Raw genomic sequence first — 16,577 nt, forward strand, 5'->3', positions numbered from 1 at the left:
GGGACTTTATTGTCTGACATGGGGACATTTCTGAGAGGGGGCTGTCATGGCTGGACGCAAACCACAATGCAGCACCATCCCAAGTCCCTCCCAATCCACTCACAGCCCAATGGCCACCGGAGGACAGGGCTGCCCACCCTGCAGGTCCCCAGAGGTGAGGCATCCATCCCAATGGTCGATGCTTCCTGTACTAACCAGACAGCAGTCAAGCCCCTTCTTTCTGGGTCTATTCAGGTTCCCTCTGGAGGCCCTGACTCCGTTTGTTTCTCCAGAGCCTCTGGGGTTAGGGGCCCCCTGCACTCTGAAGCCTGCTCTCCACAGAGGGGGAGGAGAGTAGCTGCACAGGGGAGTTGCTGCCCCACACGGCCACGCCTGGTCTGGAGCTGCCACCATCTCACTTGGTTTAATGATCAATTAATTCCTTGCCAGGAAGCTCTTTCCAACCTGGTCTATCAGTCCCTCTGCTCAGAGCTGGCACCACCACAGGATGAACATGGCCGACAACTCCACTAGCAACCTCCATTCTACTGGGCCGCAGCTGAGTGTGGCTGACATCATCATCATCACCGCGTATTTTGCCCTGAATGTGGCCGTGGGCATATGGGTGAGGGGACCTGTGGTAGTGGCCTCCTGGGCTCCTGGGGTGGGTGCCTAGGATGGGAACTGGGTCTGGCAGGTCTGTGTGGCCTCAGTGTCAGTCTCACCTGCTCTGGTCCTCCTCCCAGCTGGGGTCGATTTTCTGTTGCAGACCTTGACCAAGCCCCCTTCTCTCTCTGGGCAATGGCTTCTCCATTAGCAAAGCGAGATGATTGGCAACTGGGCCTTTGTGCCCTGAACCACTGGGGACCCTGGGTGCAGCCCATCGTCCTCCTGGTCCCATTCTACACAGAGTCTGATGTGTCCTGGGGTGAAGGTTGGACTGAACATCAGAATGCCAGGTCTCTCTAGCTGCACCCCAGAGCCTCTGGATCCCAATTTGGGGACAGGGAGGCCCTGTGGGCCTGGAGGGTTCTGTATTTTCAACCAGCTCCTGGGAATCGTGTCCTACAACCTAGCCCTCATTTCTTTTCTTTCTTTCTTTCTTTCTTTTTTTTTTTTTTTGAGACAGAGTCTTACTTTGTCACCCTGCGTAGAGTGCCATGGCGTTATAGCTCATAGCAACATCTGACTCTTGAGCTCAAATGATTCTCTTGCCTTAGCCTCCCGAGTAGCTGGGACTACAGGTGCCTGCCACAGTGCTGGCTATTTTTAAAGATGGGGTCTCACTCTTGCTCAGGCTGGTCTCGAACCTGTGAGCTCAGGTAATCCACCCACCTCAGCCTCCCAGAGTGCTGGGATCACAGGCGTGAGCCACTGTGCCCAGCCGCTAGCCCTCATTTCTAAGCCAGCTCTGTTACCCTTCATAGGAGGAAGAAGTGGCTTAGCCCCATCCCTGGAGTGCAGGGGCAATGGGGTCCCAGGGCAGGGCCACCCCAAGGCAGCAGGGCGGAGGCCCTGCACAGAAGATGGCTCCTCCTTCGTCTATCCGAGGTGTGACATTGCTTTCCTGATGGGAAGGTGAACAGAAGGTGATCCATATCACCCACTACATGCTCAGGGCTTGGAGAACTCAGGCTTCCTCTGCTTGGCCCCGGGAAGCCCAGGTGGTGACCCTGATCCCTGACATGCTCCTGGGAAGGGTAAAGACCCCTTCAAGCTTTCTGTAGACCCTGCCCTAAGCCTGAGGGCCTGGAGGTGAGTCATGTCCCCTCAGCATTCTGGGCTTCAGTGTCTCAATATGTAAAATGAAGACACCCTGAATCCCACAGGGAGAAGATTCCTCCCAAAGGTACCTTCATGGGAAGGGTCCTGCTGCTGCCACTGGTCCCACAAACACAGGGCTAGTACAGGAAGAGTGGTGACAATAGCAGGGTGACAGCAGCCATGGTGGTGATGGCGGTGGCAGTAGTAATGGTGAGGTTTTCGTGTCACTGATTGTGGCAGGGAGGGTGATGGTAGCCACAGTGGTGATGGCGGTGGCAGTGGTGATGGTGGTGTGTTTGTGTCACTGATAGTGGCAGGGAGGGTCATCGCAGCCATGGTGGAGATAGTAGTCATCGAGTCACCAGCAGCAGTGCTGATGACATTAGTGGTGGCTGTGGTGGTCACTGTCGTATGGTGTTGGTAGCAGTGGTGGCTGAGTGGCAGAGGCAGCAGTCGCTAACTTAGTTATCGCGCAATTAGTAAATCACAAACAGCCCAGTGCTGGCTGCTGGCAAAGGTGTGTTGCAGTCCACGGAGGTCACTTCATCTCTGTGGGTGTCTGCTCAGTCCACTTTCAGGACTGCAAGGGGCCAGTGGACGTGACAATCTGCTACAAACTATAACATGGTGTGGTCCTGGGAAAGCTAGTGGTGGGGACTTCAGGTGACTGGCCCTGGGTGAGGTGAGGGCTGAACCTGGAAGACTAGAAGAAGGAAGAGGAGGGAGTGTGGGCTCTGGGCCTGCATAGGGGTCTAGTCACTGCATGTGCATATCTAAGAAGTTCTGGGCTTTTTGCAGCCTGGGCTCCCTGTATGCTGCTGGGGCCCTGGGCACAGGGCTGTAGGCATCGCCTTGTCCCTCCAACCAGGCCAGGTGCAGCTAGGTGCAGTTGGATGGAGAGCAGCCGGCAGGTCCAGGAAAGATTAGGGCCACTTGGAGAGAATGCTGGAGCTGCGTCCCACAGGGAACACAGATACTCTCAGCCCAGAGCTGTGCAGAGCGAGCCTGGCAGGGGCCGCCCTGCAGAGCAGCTGGTGATGGGGCTGGAGGGGCCGGGGAGCCTGGCAGGGGCCGCCCTGCAGAGCAGCCAGTGGTGGTAGGGCTGGAGGGGTCAGGGAGAGCCTTGAAGGAGCACATGTTCCTGGAGGAGGGAACTTTGAGCTGAGCCTTTGCATTCACTAAGGTATCTGTTAACAACTGACAGAAAACCACCTCCCCATGAGTGCTAACAATGAAGGAAGTGTAACTGTGTCCTCACAGAGAAGTCTGGTAATAGGAGGCTTCAGCTGCAGTGTGGCTCAAGTCCGCAGCATTGTCTAGGCTGCAGCCACCCTCCATTGTGGTTTTCTTGGCCTCCACCATGTGTGGCTTTGTCCCGAGCCCTGTTTTCCTCATGTCCTGAAGCAAGAGGACCAGCCTAGTGTTTGAACCTAGGCTCAAATCCTGACTCTGCTGCTTAGTAGCTGGGTGCCTGGGCTCTGAGAGCCTCAGTATCCTCACTGGTGGGTGACATGGCACCTACCTAGGCCTTTTGTGAAGACCACAAGACTCACAAATGTAAGGCGGCTGGAGCCAGCCCTGGCCCAGGAGGTGCCCAGTGAGTGTTTACTAGGACATGTGGCCACCAACAGCCCCCAAAGCCCAGCTTCCTGTTCACCTCCCAGGAAAGCAGGGGGCAATCTCAGCTATTCTCTGTACCGACATAAGTCAGGCACAATAGCAACAGAAAGTGATGGTCTGTGGCCTAAGTGTCTAGGGGTCCCTAACTGGAAACTGCGTTGGAACCACCCAGGCCAGTTGCTGGGAAATATGATGCCCCTTATGCAGGGAAAGGGATAAAAAAAGGCAAGTGGCACTGCCCACTGTGGCCAGGAGAGATGAGAAGTGTTAGGGAGGAGCACAGCGATGATCAGCACTACACATCTGGATACAGCCATCCTGGTGATGACTATGGGTTATTCAGTACAACCGCTCACAGCACACGTACAAGGCAGGAGCTGGGGCTGGAGAGAAATAGGCAGGAGCCACATCAAAAGCTCTAAAGCCAAGCGGAGTGACGCACACCTAGTCCCAGGTACTCTGGAGCCAAGGTGAGAGGATCGCTTCAGCCCAGGAGTTTGAAACCAGCCAGGGCAATATAGTGAGACCCCTGTCTCAAAGAATAAAAGTAAGTAAATAAAGAAGCTCTGAGCAGGGGGCCCAACAAGGCTCTGTCATTGTGAGTACAAGGCAGGGCAATGAAAGGCAGCAATGATGAAACCGGCATGTTGCTTGCTATTTTGTGATCTAGCCTGGAAGAGAAATGCAAAATGTATGTCTCAATATGCCTCCTGTGCTCTTCTTTTCAAATTGCTCCTGGTCTGATCTCATATCTTCTCCATTTCTCCCACCCAGAGAGTGAGGGCTTATGAAGTCCCCATACCCACTGGCCCTTACTAAGCACTGCCTGCCCCAGACACCCTGGCTGGCTGCACGTACTCTCATGATCACTCACGGAAATCTTTGAGGATGAACTTCTTGGCCCACGTTGCAAATGAGGAAACCTAGGCGCCTCATAACTTGCCCAAGATCGCGTTGCCCTATTTTACTCCCAGGCATTCTGATTGTAGATTCCACATACACGGAGCATAAAATTCTCTATTCTTCCTCAAACAAAACACCTGCAGGAACACTCTTATGCTTCCTGAAGTGTATAAGAAATATAAATACCAAGGCCAAAGGGCTCTCAGTTTCCTTGAGACAAAGTCCTCGTAAAGAACAGCAAAGGAGGGCAGGCGAGGTGGTAGGATCCCTTGAGCTTGGGAATTTGAGACGAGCCTGAGCAAGAGTGAGAGACTCTGTTTCTACCAGAAAAAAAAAAAAAAGAAAGAAAAGAAAAGAAAAGAAATTAGCAGGTGTTGTAGCAGGCACCTGTAATCTCAGCTACTCCAGAAACTGAGGCAGGAGGATTGGTTGAACCTAGGAGTTTACTTAGCTGATCTGATCCCTGTGTCCAAGCTTGGACTTGACATTCAGGGCTCATGGAAGTGCCTGCAGGAGAGGAACCTGTCTAGTTGTCTGTGTCCTGCCCTCCCCTAGGCCAACAGATCCCCTCAGGGGCATCCACGGCTCCCCCTCTCCCTGCAGCCCTGCCTTAGCTCTTGCCAGGCAGGAGTTTGGGTGATGCCCCAAGTAAGCTGCAAATGAGTTAAGACCGCAGGGCCGACTGGGGGGCCCATGGTCAGGGTGGCTGGCCAGGGACAGAGAACTGACCACCTCCATTTCTTTTTTTAACTGAGGTAAAATTCACATAACATAAAGTTCACCATTTCATGGCATTTAGTAATGCACAGTGTCATACAGCCATCACCTCTAGCTAGCTCCAAAACATTTTTATCAGCTTGGCACCTGTGGCTCAAGTGGCTAAGGCGCTAGTCACATACACCTAAGGTGGCAGGTTTGAATCCAGCCCGGGCCTGCCAAACAATAATGACAGCTGCACCCAAAAAATAGCCAGGCATTTTGGTGGGCAACTGTGGTCCCAGCTACTTGGGAGGCAGAGGCAGGAGACTTGCTTGAGCCCAGGAGTTGGAGATTGCTGTGAGCTGTGATGCCACAGCACTCTACCCAGGGGGACAGCTTGAGATTCTGTCTCAAAAAAAAAAATTTTTTTTTATCACCCCAAGAGGAAACCCTGTCCCCACCAGCAGTCACTCCCCATTCCTGCCTCCCCACCCTCTGGAAACCACATGTCTGCTGCCAGTCTCTGAATTTGCCCCTCTGGACATTTCATATCAATGGAATCATACATGTGGCTCTTGTGTCCTGCTTCTTTCACTCAGTATGATTTTTTGTTTGTTTGAGACAGAGTCTCACTATATGTCACCCTTAGTAGAGTGCTGTGGCATCACAGCTCACAGCAATCTTGAACTCCTGGGCTTAAGTGATTCTCTTGCCTCAGTGTCCCAAGTAGCTGGGACTACAGGCACCTGCCACAATGCCCAGCTATTTTTTTGTTGCAGTTGTCATTGTTGTTTAGTTGGCCTGGGCCGGGTTCAAACCTGCCAGCCTTGGTGTATATATGGCCAGCGCCATAACCACTGTGCTGCGGGTACCAAGCCCAGTGTGATTTTTTTATTATTTTTCTTTTTTTTGAGACAGAGTCTCATTTTGTTGCCCCCTGGTAGAGTGCTATGGTGTCATAGCTCACAGCAATCTCAAACTTTTGGGCTCAAAATTCTCTTGAATTCTCTTGCCTTAGCCTCCCAAGTAGCTGAGTCTACAGGTGCCCACTACAATGCCTGGCTATTTGTAGAGATGAAGTCTCCTTATAGCTCAGGCTGGTCTCGAACCTGTGAGCTCAGACAATTCGCTCACCTCAGCCTCCCAGAGTTCTGGGATTACAGGTATGAGCCACCAAGCCCAGCCTATTCAGCATTATGTTTTGAAGCTGCCTCCAATTTGTAGCAGGTGTCGGAACCTTATCCCTTTTGATGGCTGAACGGCACTCTTTGTACGGCTAGACTGCATTCTGTTCATCTATCCCTTCATGGAAATTTAAGTTGTTCCACTTTCGGCCATTCTGATACCACTGTTACGAGCACACCTGTCCTGTGTGGACATACGTTTTTTGTATTCCTTTGGGCTATACCAGGTAGAGGAATTGCTGGGTTCCATGATGATTCTATGGCTAACCTTTTAGGGTGTCACCACACGGTGTCCACAGTGTTAGCCCCACCCTACATTCCCTCCAGCAATGCAAAGGCTCCAAGTCCCACCCTTTCTGTTCCTCAGTCCTCTTGTCGGGCCAGCAGGAACACCGTGAGCGGCTACTTCCTGGCAGGCCGGGACATGACATGGTGGCCGGTGAGTGCACCTGACTTCTGTCACCCCGTCCTTCATCTGTGGGGCCAGTGTGAGGTCAGATCAACCAGCATCTGCATCCCTAGGGTCACTTTTTGTGTCTTCCTGTCCTAAGGTCAACACCCAGATTGGCTCAATGGGGCAGGCTTGAGGCCAGGGGGACATCCCTGAGCTTCCAGCTTAGGACTGGGCTGCTGGAAACTGTGAAAAGCAGGGGCTTCGGGGTCTGAAACTTACGAATGCTCCTTAGCGGTGTACCCACACCCCAAGTGTCTCATCTTTGAAGTCAGGGTGGGGGTTAACTTAGGTTCATGAGAATGAAGATTTTGTCTGGTGCAGGGTAGGGCTAGTGTGGGTACCTGTGGCTGATGCGTCTCCCCCTCTCTCCTCCAGATCGGAGCTTCCCTTTTTGCCAGCAGTGAAGGCTCTGGCCTCTTCATCGGCTTGGCAGGCTCAGGTGCAGCTGGAGGCCTGGCCGTCGCAGGCTTCGAGTGGAATGTGAGCTCCAGAGGATGGGCAACCTGTAGGAGGTTGGGCAGAGGGGATGGGCACCTTAGCCTGGGTGAGGGCAGCTCCTGTGATTGGTATCAGCCCATGTCCCAGCGGGCTCCATGCAGGGCTATTCCTGGACAAGTCTGGCCTTCAGACGCCACGGCACTGGCAGGGAGCTGTTGGCCTGGGCCCACTGGGCCATTTGTCTGCAGAGGTCCAGAGCAGGGAAGGGGCAAGTCAGGAGGAGTGGGGGAAGCTGCATCTCCAGGCTGCTCAGCTCAGCCACATCCAGCTGTGTCCCCAGAGCAGGGCTTATGGGAGCTGTGCCCCTGGTTCTCACCTGCCTCTGTCCCTGCAGGCCACATATGTGCTGCTGGCGCTGGCATGGATCTTCATCCCCATCTACATCTCCTCGGAGGTGAGTCTGCTCCAGGGACCTTAAGCTAAGGGCTGGGTCTTGGTCCAAGTAGTTGGTGGTGATGGCTAGGATCCCTGTGGCCTCACTTCACAAGGTAGTGAACTCTCAGGGCTGAGTTTGCTGTTAATATTAGTCCAACAAGTGTTCCTACCAACCCATTAGGCCGGCTCCCCTTGGACTTCAGCCTGGTGCCTTGCTGGCTGGCTTCCACTATCCTGTATGCTGCTCTGTAAGCTTGATGCTTCACCCACTCAGGCACACAAGCCACATACCTGGGCAACAATCCTTGGTGGCACACCTGGACCACACACCTGGCCTGCACACATGAGATGCACCATTCTTAATTCTGTCTACTCCTGAGTCCAGTTGATTCCACTCCCTGGACCCCCTCAGCCTGTCCCCTGCTCTGCCCCTCACAGCCACTGCATCAGTCCAGCCTCATCAAAGCTCATCTCGGCTTGGCGCCTACAGCTCAACTGGCTAAGGCGCCAGCCACGTACACCTAAGGTGGCGGGTTCGATTCCCCAGCCCAGACCTGCCAAACAACAATGACGGCTGCAACCATAAAAAAAAAAAAAAAATAGCCGGGCGTTGTGGCGGGCACCTGTGGTCCCAGCTACTTGGGAGGCGGAGGCAGGAGACTCGCTTGAGCCCAGGAGTTGGAGGTTGCTGTGAGCTGTAATGCCACGGCACTCTGCCCAGGGGGATAGCTTGAGGCTCTGTCTCAAAAAAAAAAAAAAGCTCATCTGGATTTATCATAATAGTTTCTAAACTTGCCCTCTTTCTAGCCACAGCCCCTCTGATCCCTCCTCATTTCAGCCCTGAAGGGCCATCTCTGCATGCCACTGTCCAGCCTAAAACCCTCAGCACACAGTCGGAACTCAGCCTGGAACTCAAGGCCTTGTCCCCAGGGACTCACAGCTGCTTTATGTGCCGGGGAGAGATAGTGATTGAGATGGCCCGTGCCCTAAATGTGGGGCACCATCTCAGGGAGGGCTGAGTGCTACCTGTGCCCCTCAGATCGTCACTTTGCCTGAGTACATTCAGAAGCGCTATGGAGGCCAACGGATTCGCATGTACCTGTCTGTCCTCTCCCTGCTGCTGTCTGTCTTCACTAAGATATCGGTAAGCTGCCCCCACAGGTCCCAGACCACAGAGCCTGCCCTGTTTAATAGCTGGGAAAACGGAGGCCCAGCAAGGGACAGGGGTAGCAAACACAGCCCAGTGCCTCCCCTCAGGTCCTAGTCAGGTATTAGGGTGGCCCTCAGGTAAGAGGGTCAGGGCTGGAGCAGCACAAGGTGAGCACGGACTTCCCACTAGGGGGCACCAAAGCCCTGTGATCTCAGCCAGTCCCGTCCTGGCTCTGCCAGGGTCTTCCTTCTCCAAGAGGGGCTTGGCCCAGGGCCCCTGGGACATCAGGAGCCAAAAGCACACCTCCTAGGCCAGTGTCAGCAGGAGTTTAGGGCTGGGCTAGTCCAAGTCCCTGACTTTACAAATAGGGAAACTGAGGCCTAGAAGGGAAAAGAACTCATCCCAAGCCTCCTGGTACCTTGTCGCAACACCAGGCCTTCCAACTCTCACTCTGGGTCCCTGGTGGCATCTGCCCTTGTTCAGCTCCAGGCTTCTGAAGGGAGCGTGAGCCTTGGGGCTGCCTGATTCTGGCTCAGGGAACCTGGACAAGTCCCCAGGCCTCCCTGGACCTCAATTTCCTCACTTGTGGGGGTTAGGAGCAGGCAGGCCAGTTTCTAAGGTCTGGCGTGGTGTCTGTGGGCCGTGTCCTATGGGGCGGTTTCTCTTCAGTGATGCCACCCCCTTGTACCTCTTTGTTCAGCTCTGGGACTTTGGAAACCCAGGTGTGACACTGATTTAGTGGAAGGAATGGAGGCATAGAGGTCAAGGCCTCACTGGCAACTAGAAGCTGTGGGCAGGGGTACCTGGCAATGGGGCCCTGTGAGGGTTCACATAGAGCCCCGCTGGGCCCTGTAGAGGCAGCACCCAGCATCTGACCTGCTTCCTGCTCTCCTGGGGCGTCCCTACTGCAGCCCTGGCTCAACTCCACCTACATGGTGCCCATGGGTGACTCCAGGGGGTACCCCAGAGTGCCTTGATATTCATGTGGGTGGGTTTCCATGAGTGGTTAATAGCAAGCCCTGCATGGCCATCTCTGCTAGACACTCTCAGAGTATTATAAGAGGTTTTCTTTCTTTGAGATCCCTTCAGAGCCTGAAAGTACCTGGCCTTCGGCTGTCCTTGAGGACGAGTCCAGAATATTCTGCTCACATTTTTCCTCCCTCCTCTGTGTTTCCTGAGCACCCACCACTACCACCACTAGCGACCTCCCTGGAAACCAAAGGATACAGAAACGACTTAAGATTAGGACAAGCACGGACCTTGGAAGAGGACATGATGGGGCTGGCTGGGGTGGTGTTTGAGGTGGGCTATACTGGACACTAATACAGGTGAAACACACACCTTTGTCAAAGTCCTAGAAGGCAGGGCCCAAGGCCATACCCTCCCAGCTGGCTGCCCCTCTCCCCTTGTGAGCTCCTGCAGATGGCCTTCATGGCCTGGGCCCCCAAGAGAGCACACTATGGGGACCAGGCAGCCTCACTCCTGATACCATGTTTAGCCACCACAAGAGCTAGGCTGAGGGGGAATGTGTGGGCCGTGGGGTGCAGCTGGGGCTGGTCTGCTGGGCTCTGCACAGCTTGGAGCCCCAAGCTCCCTACATGCACAAAGGAACCTCACTCCATTGTCCAGTTAGTGGAAACTGTCATCCATGCCAGGGCATATTCCAGGCTGAAGGAGGTGGGGACTGCCTGGTGCTCCAGTTGCCCCTCACCTGAGCCCTGACCCTGTCCCAACAGGCCACCTTCCTCCGTGGGGCAGCAGAGAGGCTGCACACTGATATTTACTGTGTGATTTCCTCATAGATTGTCCCCTGTGTCCTCTACCTTGTCCATTTGCATAGAGGCCATAGCTATCAGGGGTAGGACCAGAATCTCCTCCCTCCTTTGTCACACTCCCTGGGTCAGACCCATGTGCCCTGTCCCCTGCTCCAGCCGTGATCGATCCCTTTGGGAGCCCTCATGGGGCCTCCTGCCCTTGGCTTGTTCGGAGGAAACCAGAGGGCAACTGCATTTCTCCCAAACCAGGAGAAAGCCTCACTGTTGCCCTGCCTGGCCCTGCCCAGGGGCCTTACGTCATCCCATGGTCCCAGTGGAACATTGCTGCCCCCTTTTGCTGTCCCATGTGCCCCGGCCCAGCCAGCTTCTGAGCTCCTGGACCCACCATGCTCTGTCCTGCCCGAGAGGTGGCATTTCCACTGCTGCCTACTCCATCCTTCCCACTTTTCATTTCCGCCCCATGTTTGGGTCACTTATGGCACTTTTACCTTGTATTATGATTTTACTGGTCGGTTTCTTCACCTCTTCTGTCTGGAAAGCACCTATAGTGTGGGGTGCTCACCCAGGCCGGCACACAATAGGTGCACAGAGAGGGCATGGGCTTCAGAGCCCACAAGCCAAACCCACTCATGTGTCCCACTGTCTGTCTGGGGACCCAGCAGCCGAGCTGATGAGTCAGGACAGAGGCCATGTGGCCTGCAAAGCCAAAAATATTTACAATCTGGCCATTCACAGAAAAAAATGAGTGGATCTCAGGCATAGATTCCCCCACTTGGTCTCGTGAGGTGTATGCTGAGCTCGTGAGGTTCTGGGGATATGTCAAGGACAGGAAAGGGGGGGAGACAGACAGCAGGTGTCCGAGTCCATGGTCAGCATCCCAGAAGGTGCTGCTAAGTGTTTAAGAAGGGGGACAGCAGGTAAGGAAGCTGGGCCTGCCGGTGGGGCGTCCTAGGGAGATTGACAGCCTTGAGAGATTTTGCAGGGCATCCAGGTTAGGGGGTTCCAGGTAGAGACCACGGCAGGTGTAACAGCCCCAAGGCAGGGCTGTGCCTGGCACTCAGGGGTGCAAAGAGGCCAGCATGGCTGCTGCAGCACACGAAGAAGAGGCAGAGGTGAGGCCAGGGAGGTGGAGGGTCACCATACCACGGAGGACCTTCACTCTTAGTGGTGTGGGGTACCAGGCCTCACTCCCTATTTTCCAGAGGTTAAGTGGCTGGCCTAGAGTGCCATAGTGATGGAGCTGGGCCACAGGTCCCCCCCACAGTTCAAGGTGGTGATTCTCCGGACCCCACCATTGCAGGTTCCTTTGTAGGCCAGTGCCCCTGCCTGAGGGGTTATAGTGGGCAGCCTTGTGACTCTGGAGACAGGCTGGATGGGCAGATGAATCCAGTGTTCCTGGGCTCAGCCCTGGGAGGTCAGGACTGCTGGGCCCATACACTTCAGACAGCGCCATTACTGAGCGCCATTCCCAGCCATTGCTGGGTGCCCTAGTCCCTACACACCAACCTGGCAACTGGTGTTCCTCAACTCATCCCGGCAGCCCCAGCATTGGCTCTGATGCCCAGCCCTGATGTGAGTGGGTGTCTCCACATTTTACAGTTGAGCAAACTGAATCACCCCACCACAAGGTGAAGTTCAAAGGGCTACATCCTGGCTGCTTTGGGGCAGCAGTGCCATGACTGGGACCTTGGACTGGTGGGAGAGGCCTGGATTTGAAACAGTGGTCTATGCCTGATTTGCCATGACCAAGTGACAGCCATTCTGTAAGCCTCAGCTGTCTTATCCGTAATCTAGGGGACCTGGACAAGATGTTCTCTCAGCATCCTCTCACTTCTATTGAGGTCTTTCCACAGCCATTCAGGAGGCTCCATCCAAGCCACCCTCTCTAAGCATGCTTCGAGTGTGACACACAAACTCTGCCATGATGGTGTCAGCAGGAGGAAACCGGGGGAGGAAGTACCCTGTGCCCATGGCTCAGCCTCCCTTCTCTCATCTCTGTCCCCCCAGTCTACTCCCCAGAGATTCCAGAGAGCATTGACCACGTCCGCCCTGCTCACAATCCCCAGTGCCCTTTGGCCACTCACAACCAGAGCTCCCTGGTCTTATCTCTCATGGCAGGCCAGAGTTGGAATGTGGCAGCCCCAAAACCAATGTCGTATAGGAGCCCATCTAGTAAGAATGCCTCAGTCCCCACCACTCCCTATCGCCTTACCCTTAGCCTTTCTTCACACTTCTTCCCAACTGGTTCTGGAAGTGTCTGACACAGTGACCACTAAAGCCTAGGTTCCTGGCCCAGCCACCCCCAGACAAACTCCCCACCTCTGTCCTTGGCCTTTGCCACCCTCCCCCATCATTGTCGCCATCTCTATTAAAGCCAGACTCAAACACCAGCCCTGTCAATGTCCTCTTCTGAGGTCCAAGTTTATTCATCCGGATCATCAGTCTGCCTCCTGTTGCAGTGTGAGTCTTCTGGCGGGTTGGGCCAGGTATTAAGTCATTTCTGTACCCTTGGCTTCCAGAGAGGTCACTGGTGGGTGGTGCTCAGGAAACGTAGGAGAGAGAGGAAGAGTGTGAGCAGGAAATTCTGAACTCATTCTCAAGGACAGCCCAGGTGTCCCCCTCTCTGTGGAGTGGGGGCTGTGGGCACTGCCTGAGACTCTGCATACAGAGCACATGAGCACCCAAGTCGGCAGGTGTCCTGAGGCCCTGAGGGCAGCAAGATTTCTGGGTACAAGAAGAGGGGAAGGCTCAAGGGGGTCCTGCAAGGGTAAAGACAGTGGTGGATGAGTGTGGGGCCACATCACAGGAGCAGGTAGCGCCTCTGGACAGCAGCAGGTTTCTGAGCTGGGGGTGACCAGTGGGCCTGGCCCTGCTGGGTGGTGGCCTGGAGTGAGGGCCTGGCTTGCCTTATGCCTTTGAGAGTGGCCCTCCTTGGGGGATGCAGTTCCCTGGTGCAGACCTTTTGCCTCCACAGGCAAGTTCCCTTGCTCCTTGGCCTGGGCCTCCCGACTGAACCTTTAGGAAGGTGGGTTACACTCTGCAGCTGCTCCTAGTCCCAGGGAGAGGGCCCAGAGGACAGTTGGTCATCTCAGCGATCCCCAAATCTTCCCAAGAGTCTTGTCTGGAGGGAAGTGATGGACAGAAAGCCTGGAAGGCAGGAACAACTGTGTTCATTCTGCATCTGTGCCCATATTACAGATAAGGGCCACTGAGACCCACTTAAAGCCGCATGGCCAGGACATGGCAGATCAAGGACACAGACCCAGGGTCGTGCAGCCCTTGGCTTCTACCACAGGGAAGAGAGCCTGGGCTGTAGAAGGAGGGTCAGACAGGGACTCCCTGGCAGGTGGCATGCCATGGCAGGTCCAAGGTACAGGGCAGACAGCAGGAATAGTCCCCACACACCTTTGCTTGAGCTGTTCCTGTACCTGAGAGACCCCTCATCACTCTCAGGGGGCTCCTGCCATAAAAGGGGGGGCTTTATCTGTCCCCAAGGAACAGAGGGCTCTGGGGCACTCTGAGATGGGTGGGTTCTAAAAGATGGGAGGCAGAGACTGGGGAGACCTGGAGGCAGCAGCGTGCTGAGTGGGGAATGAGTCAGAGCCTGAAGGCTGGGCACAGACCGGGCTCTGTCCTAGAGGAGGGCACCTGGGGTCCAGGGAGGAGTCCTGAGCAGCAGCTGCTACAGGCTTTATAGAAGCCTCCTGTCCTCCCACCCCTGGCAATTCCAACTCTGTCTACCAGGGCCTGACTTTGGGGAAGTCCCCTCCCCTCCTGGCACCCAGCTTCTCCCCACTTGATGGGGAGGGTGTGGGAAGAGGCCTTCCTGCTCTGCTATTGAGCACCTCTGGGCTTCTCTGTTGCAGCTGGAGGGAGACACCAACTCTCCACATCCCCATGAACCACCACTGCGTGCACACACACACAAACAGCTGCAGGCAGGGGCCAGAGCGAGGGGGTCAGTGTTCTCCTGAGAGTACCTGTTAGAGTTTCAAAATTGGTGGATCTCTCCAAGAGAGGGTTAGGGAGGAACCTGCACAGACGGGTGCAGACCTTAGGAGTCAAAGCCCATAGCCTGGGCTGCATCCCGGGGGCTGGGGCCAGCAGGTGGGGTCACTGGAGCCTGGCTGTAGACAGAGCTGGTCTGCTGCAAGTTAGGCCAGGCCCTAGGGAAGCTTGAAGGGGCCCAGTGTCCCCGCTACCAGCTAGCAGGTTCTGTGATCCACAGCTGGGCCCCAGAGGCTATGTTCCAGGTTATGTCCCCTCTATGGGGCCTACACAGAATAAATGGCAGATTCGGAGACTTAGGGATGGAGCCTGTTACCCACATTGGGTCCTGTAGGGTAGAGACCTACCCTCCCTCTGGGATCATGGGCTGTAAAGTCCCCAGATGAGGGCTGCTACCCCACATGTGGCCCCTCATTCTGGGACGGCAGGGCTGTGTCTAGTCCAGCCCTGGGCCCAATCTGGTCCTGAGACATACGTAGATTTCTGAGCCACCAGTAAGGGGAGCTGGGGGGGGGGGGCAGTAGCAAGACTGGCCCTCTGCCCCCACCTCCATGGAAACCCCTATGAACTCCTCTCAGAAGACTCCTTGTCAGAGTGTCCCTGGGAACCAGGGGACAGGGTTCTCCTGGGCAGGGGCCTGATTTAGTAACACGCTGCTTTTGGTGGGTGGTGGCCAGTTTGAGTTTATTGGCAACAGTAACATCCCTTGTACATCTGGGTTGCCCACAGCCAGTTCTTCCTCTACCCTCACAACGACAGCCCCCCGTGGTGCAGACAGGTGAGGGACACTGAGGCTCCGAGAGGCTCTTGGAGCCCTGGCTCTAGCAGTGACCCAGACACCCACACAAGCCTCCCTTCCTCCCCAGCTGGACCTGTATGCCGGGGCTCTCTTTGTGCACATCTGCCTGGGCTGGAACTTCTACCTCTCCACCACCCTCACACTGGGCATCACAGCCCTGTACACCATTGCAGGTACGGTCTGCAGCAGGGAGGGCAGCCAGGGATGGGCGCAGGAGGCAGAGGGCCACCTACACCCACAGACTGGGGAGTAGCCTGCCAAGTGGCCAGATGGAGTCAGAGGAGCCTAGAGCCTGGCTGTGTCTCAGCTTACCTGTCTATAAAGGACATGGCTGTGCACATGGGATGGCCACCATGGGGGAGCTCTGGAAGCGCCTTCCTACATCTGTCCTGCCCAGGCCAGGTCCCTCTCCAGCGAGCTTGTTTCCACTCTCAGGGGGCCTAGCTGCTGTGATCTACACGGATGCCCTGCAGACGCTCATCATGGTGGTGGGGGCTGTTATTCTGACAGTCAAAGGTGAGGACTGAAGGCTCTGAGCTGTGGCCAGGCTGCCCTAGCAGCAAGGCCCTTGGGGACTGGCCCTGACCACTCCCAGCAGGGCTCATGCTGAGGGGGCAGTTGGGAGGTCAGACCACTAGGATCAGCCCCTGCTGGCCTCCCCTGGATGGTGGGGGCTGCCACAGCTGTCACCAGCTCCAAGTCAGGCGAGGCCCCAGAAACTGGGCTCAGAAACATTGGGCTGGTTGTGCCCAGCCTGGCTCAGCACCTGACCATGAGGTGGAGCTACAGGCAGGTGTGTAGACCACAATTAGGAGACCTGGTATCTGCTCCAAATGTTTAACATCATGTACAAATCCAAGAGGTGATGCCACCTCCTACTGGACCAAGGTAGGGTGGGGGTGGGGAGAGACAGCTCAGATGAACCATATTAGTCTGGAACATACAGGAAGCTTGTGGGGCTGCTACATAAGCAGTGAGCTCCTTGTTGCTTGAAGTATCAAGCAGAGCCAGGAAGATCCCATGGACAGTGAATGAACACCTTTAACAATTCCTCCAGACTCAGACTGAGAGGCCATGTAGTGTCTGTTTGCTCTGAGCCCCACAAGGGTCCTGGTCTGAGCACAGACCCTGGCCTAGGAAGGCAGCTCAGGAAGGTGGGGGGCTGGGAAACAGGACCTGGGCAGGGACAGGGTTTCTCCCATCTCTCGAGAATTCTCCCTCTGAGACCAAGGGTGCTTTGTCCCTGGAGCCCCCTGCATGAAAGAGATCCAGGCAACCAGGTCCAGTTTGGACAGGAAGGGGAGACCACAGACACAGTGAAAGCCACTAATGGGCCAGGGCTTGGCCACACAGGGCCCTGACCCCGAGG

The 16,577-nt window shown here is 55.4% G+C and overlaps 1 protein-coding gene across 3 annotated transcripts in view; it reads left to right on the forward strand.

Moving 5' to 3' along the window:
• The first annotated feature begins 460 nt into the window (after nucleotides 1-460).
• Nucleotides 461-16,577, forward strand: part of SLC5A10 (solute carrier family 5 member 10) — a 65,642-nt gene continuing 49,525 nt past the window's right edge. For 2 of the 3 annotated variants that reach the window (XM_003791052.2, XM_003791053.2), the window contains exons 1-7: nucleotides 461-604; nucleotides 6,517-6,588; nucleotides 6,979-7,083; nucleotides 7,436-7,495; nucleotides 8,516-8,620; nucleotides 15,276-15,381; nucleotides 15,644-15,724. In XM_003791052.2, the coding sequence (XP_003791100.2) occupies nucleotides 488-604; nucleotides 6,517-6,588; nucleotides 6,979-7,083; nucleotides 7,436-7,495; nucleotides 8,516-8,620; nucleotides 15,276-15,381; nucleotides 15,644-15,724 (646 nt within the window). In that variant the 5' untranslated portion in view covers nucleotides 461-487. The remainder of the gene's footprint in view (nucleotides 605-6,516; nucleotides 6,589-6,978; nucleotides 7,084-7,435; nucleotides 7,496-8,515; nucleotides 8,621-15,275; nucleotides 15,382-15,643; nucleotides 15,725-16,577) is intronic. The other variant, XM_012805953.1, reaches the window with a different exon arrangement.

Source organism: Otolemur garnettii, unplaced genomic scaffold, assembly GCF_000181295.1.
Source record: "Otolemur garnettii isolate 467f Iridium unplaced genomic scaffold, OtoGar3 scaffold00046, whole genome shotgun sequence".
In the NCBI taxonomy this organism is placed as follows: domain Eukaryota; kingdom Metazoa; phylum Chordata; class Mammalia; order Primates; family Galagidae; genus Otolemur; species Otolemur garnettii.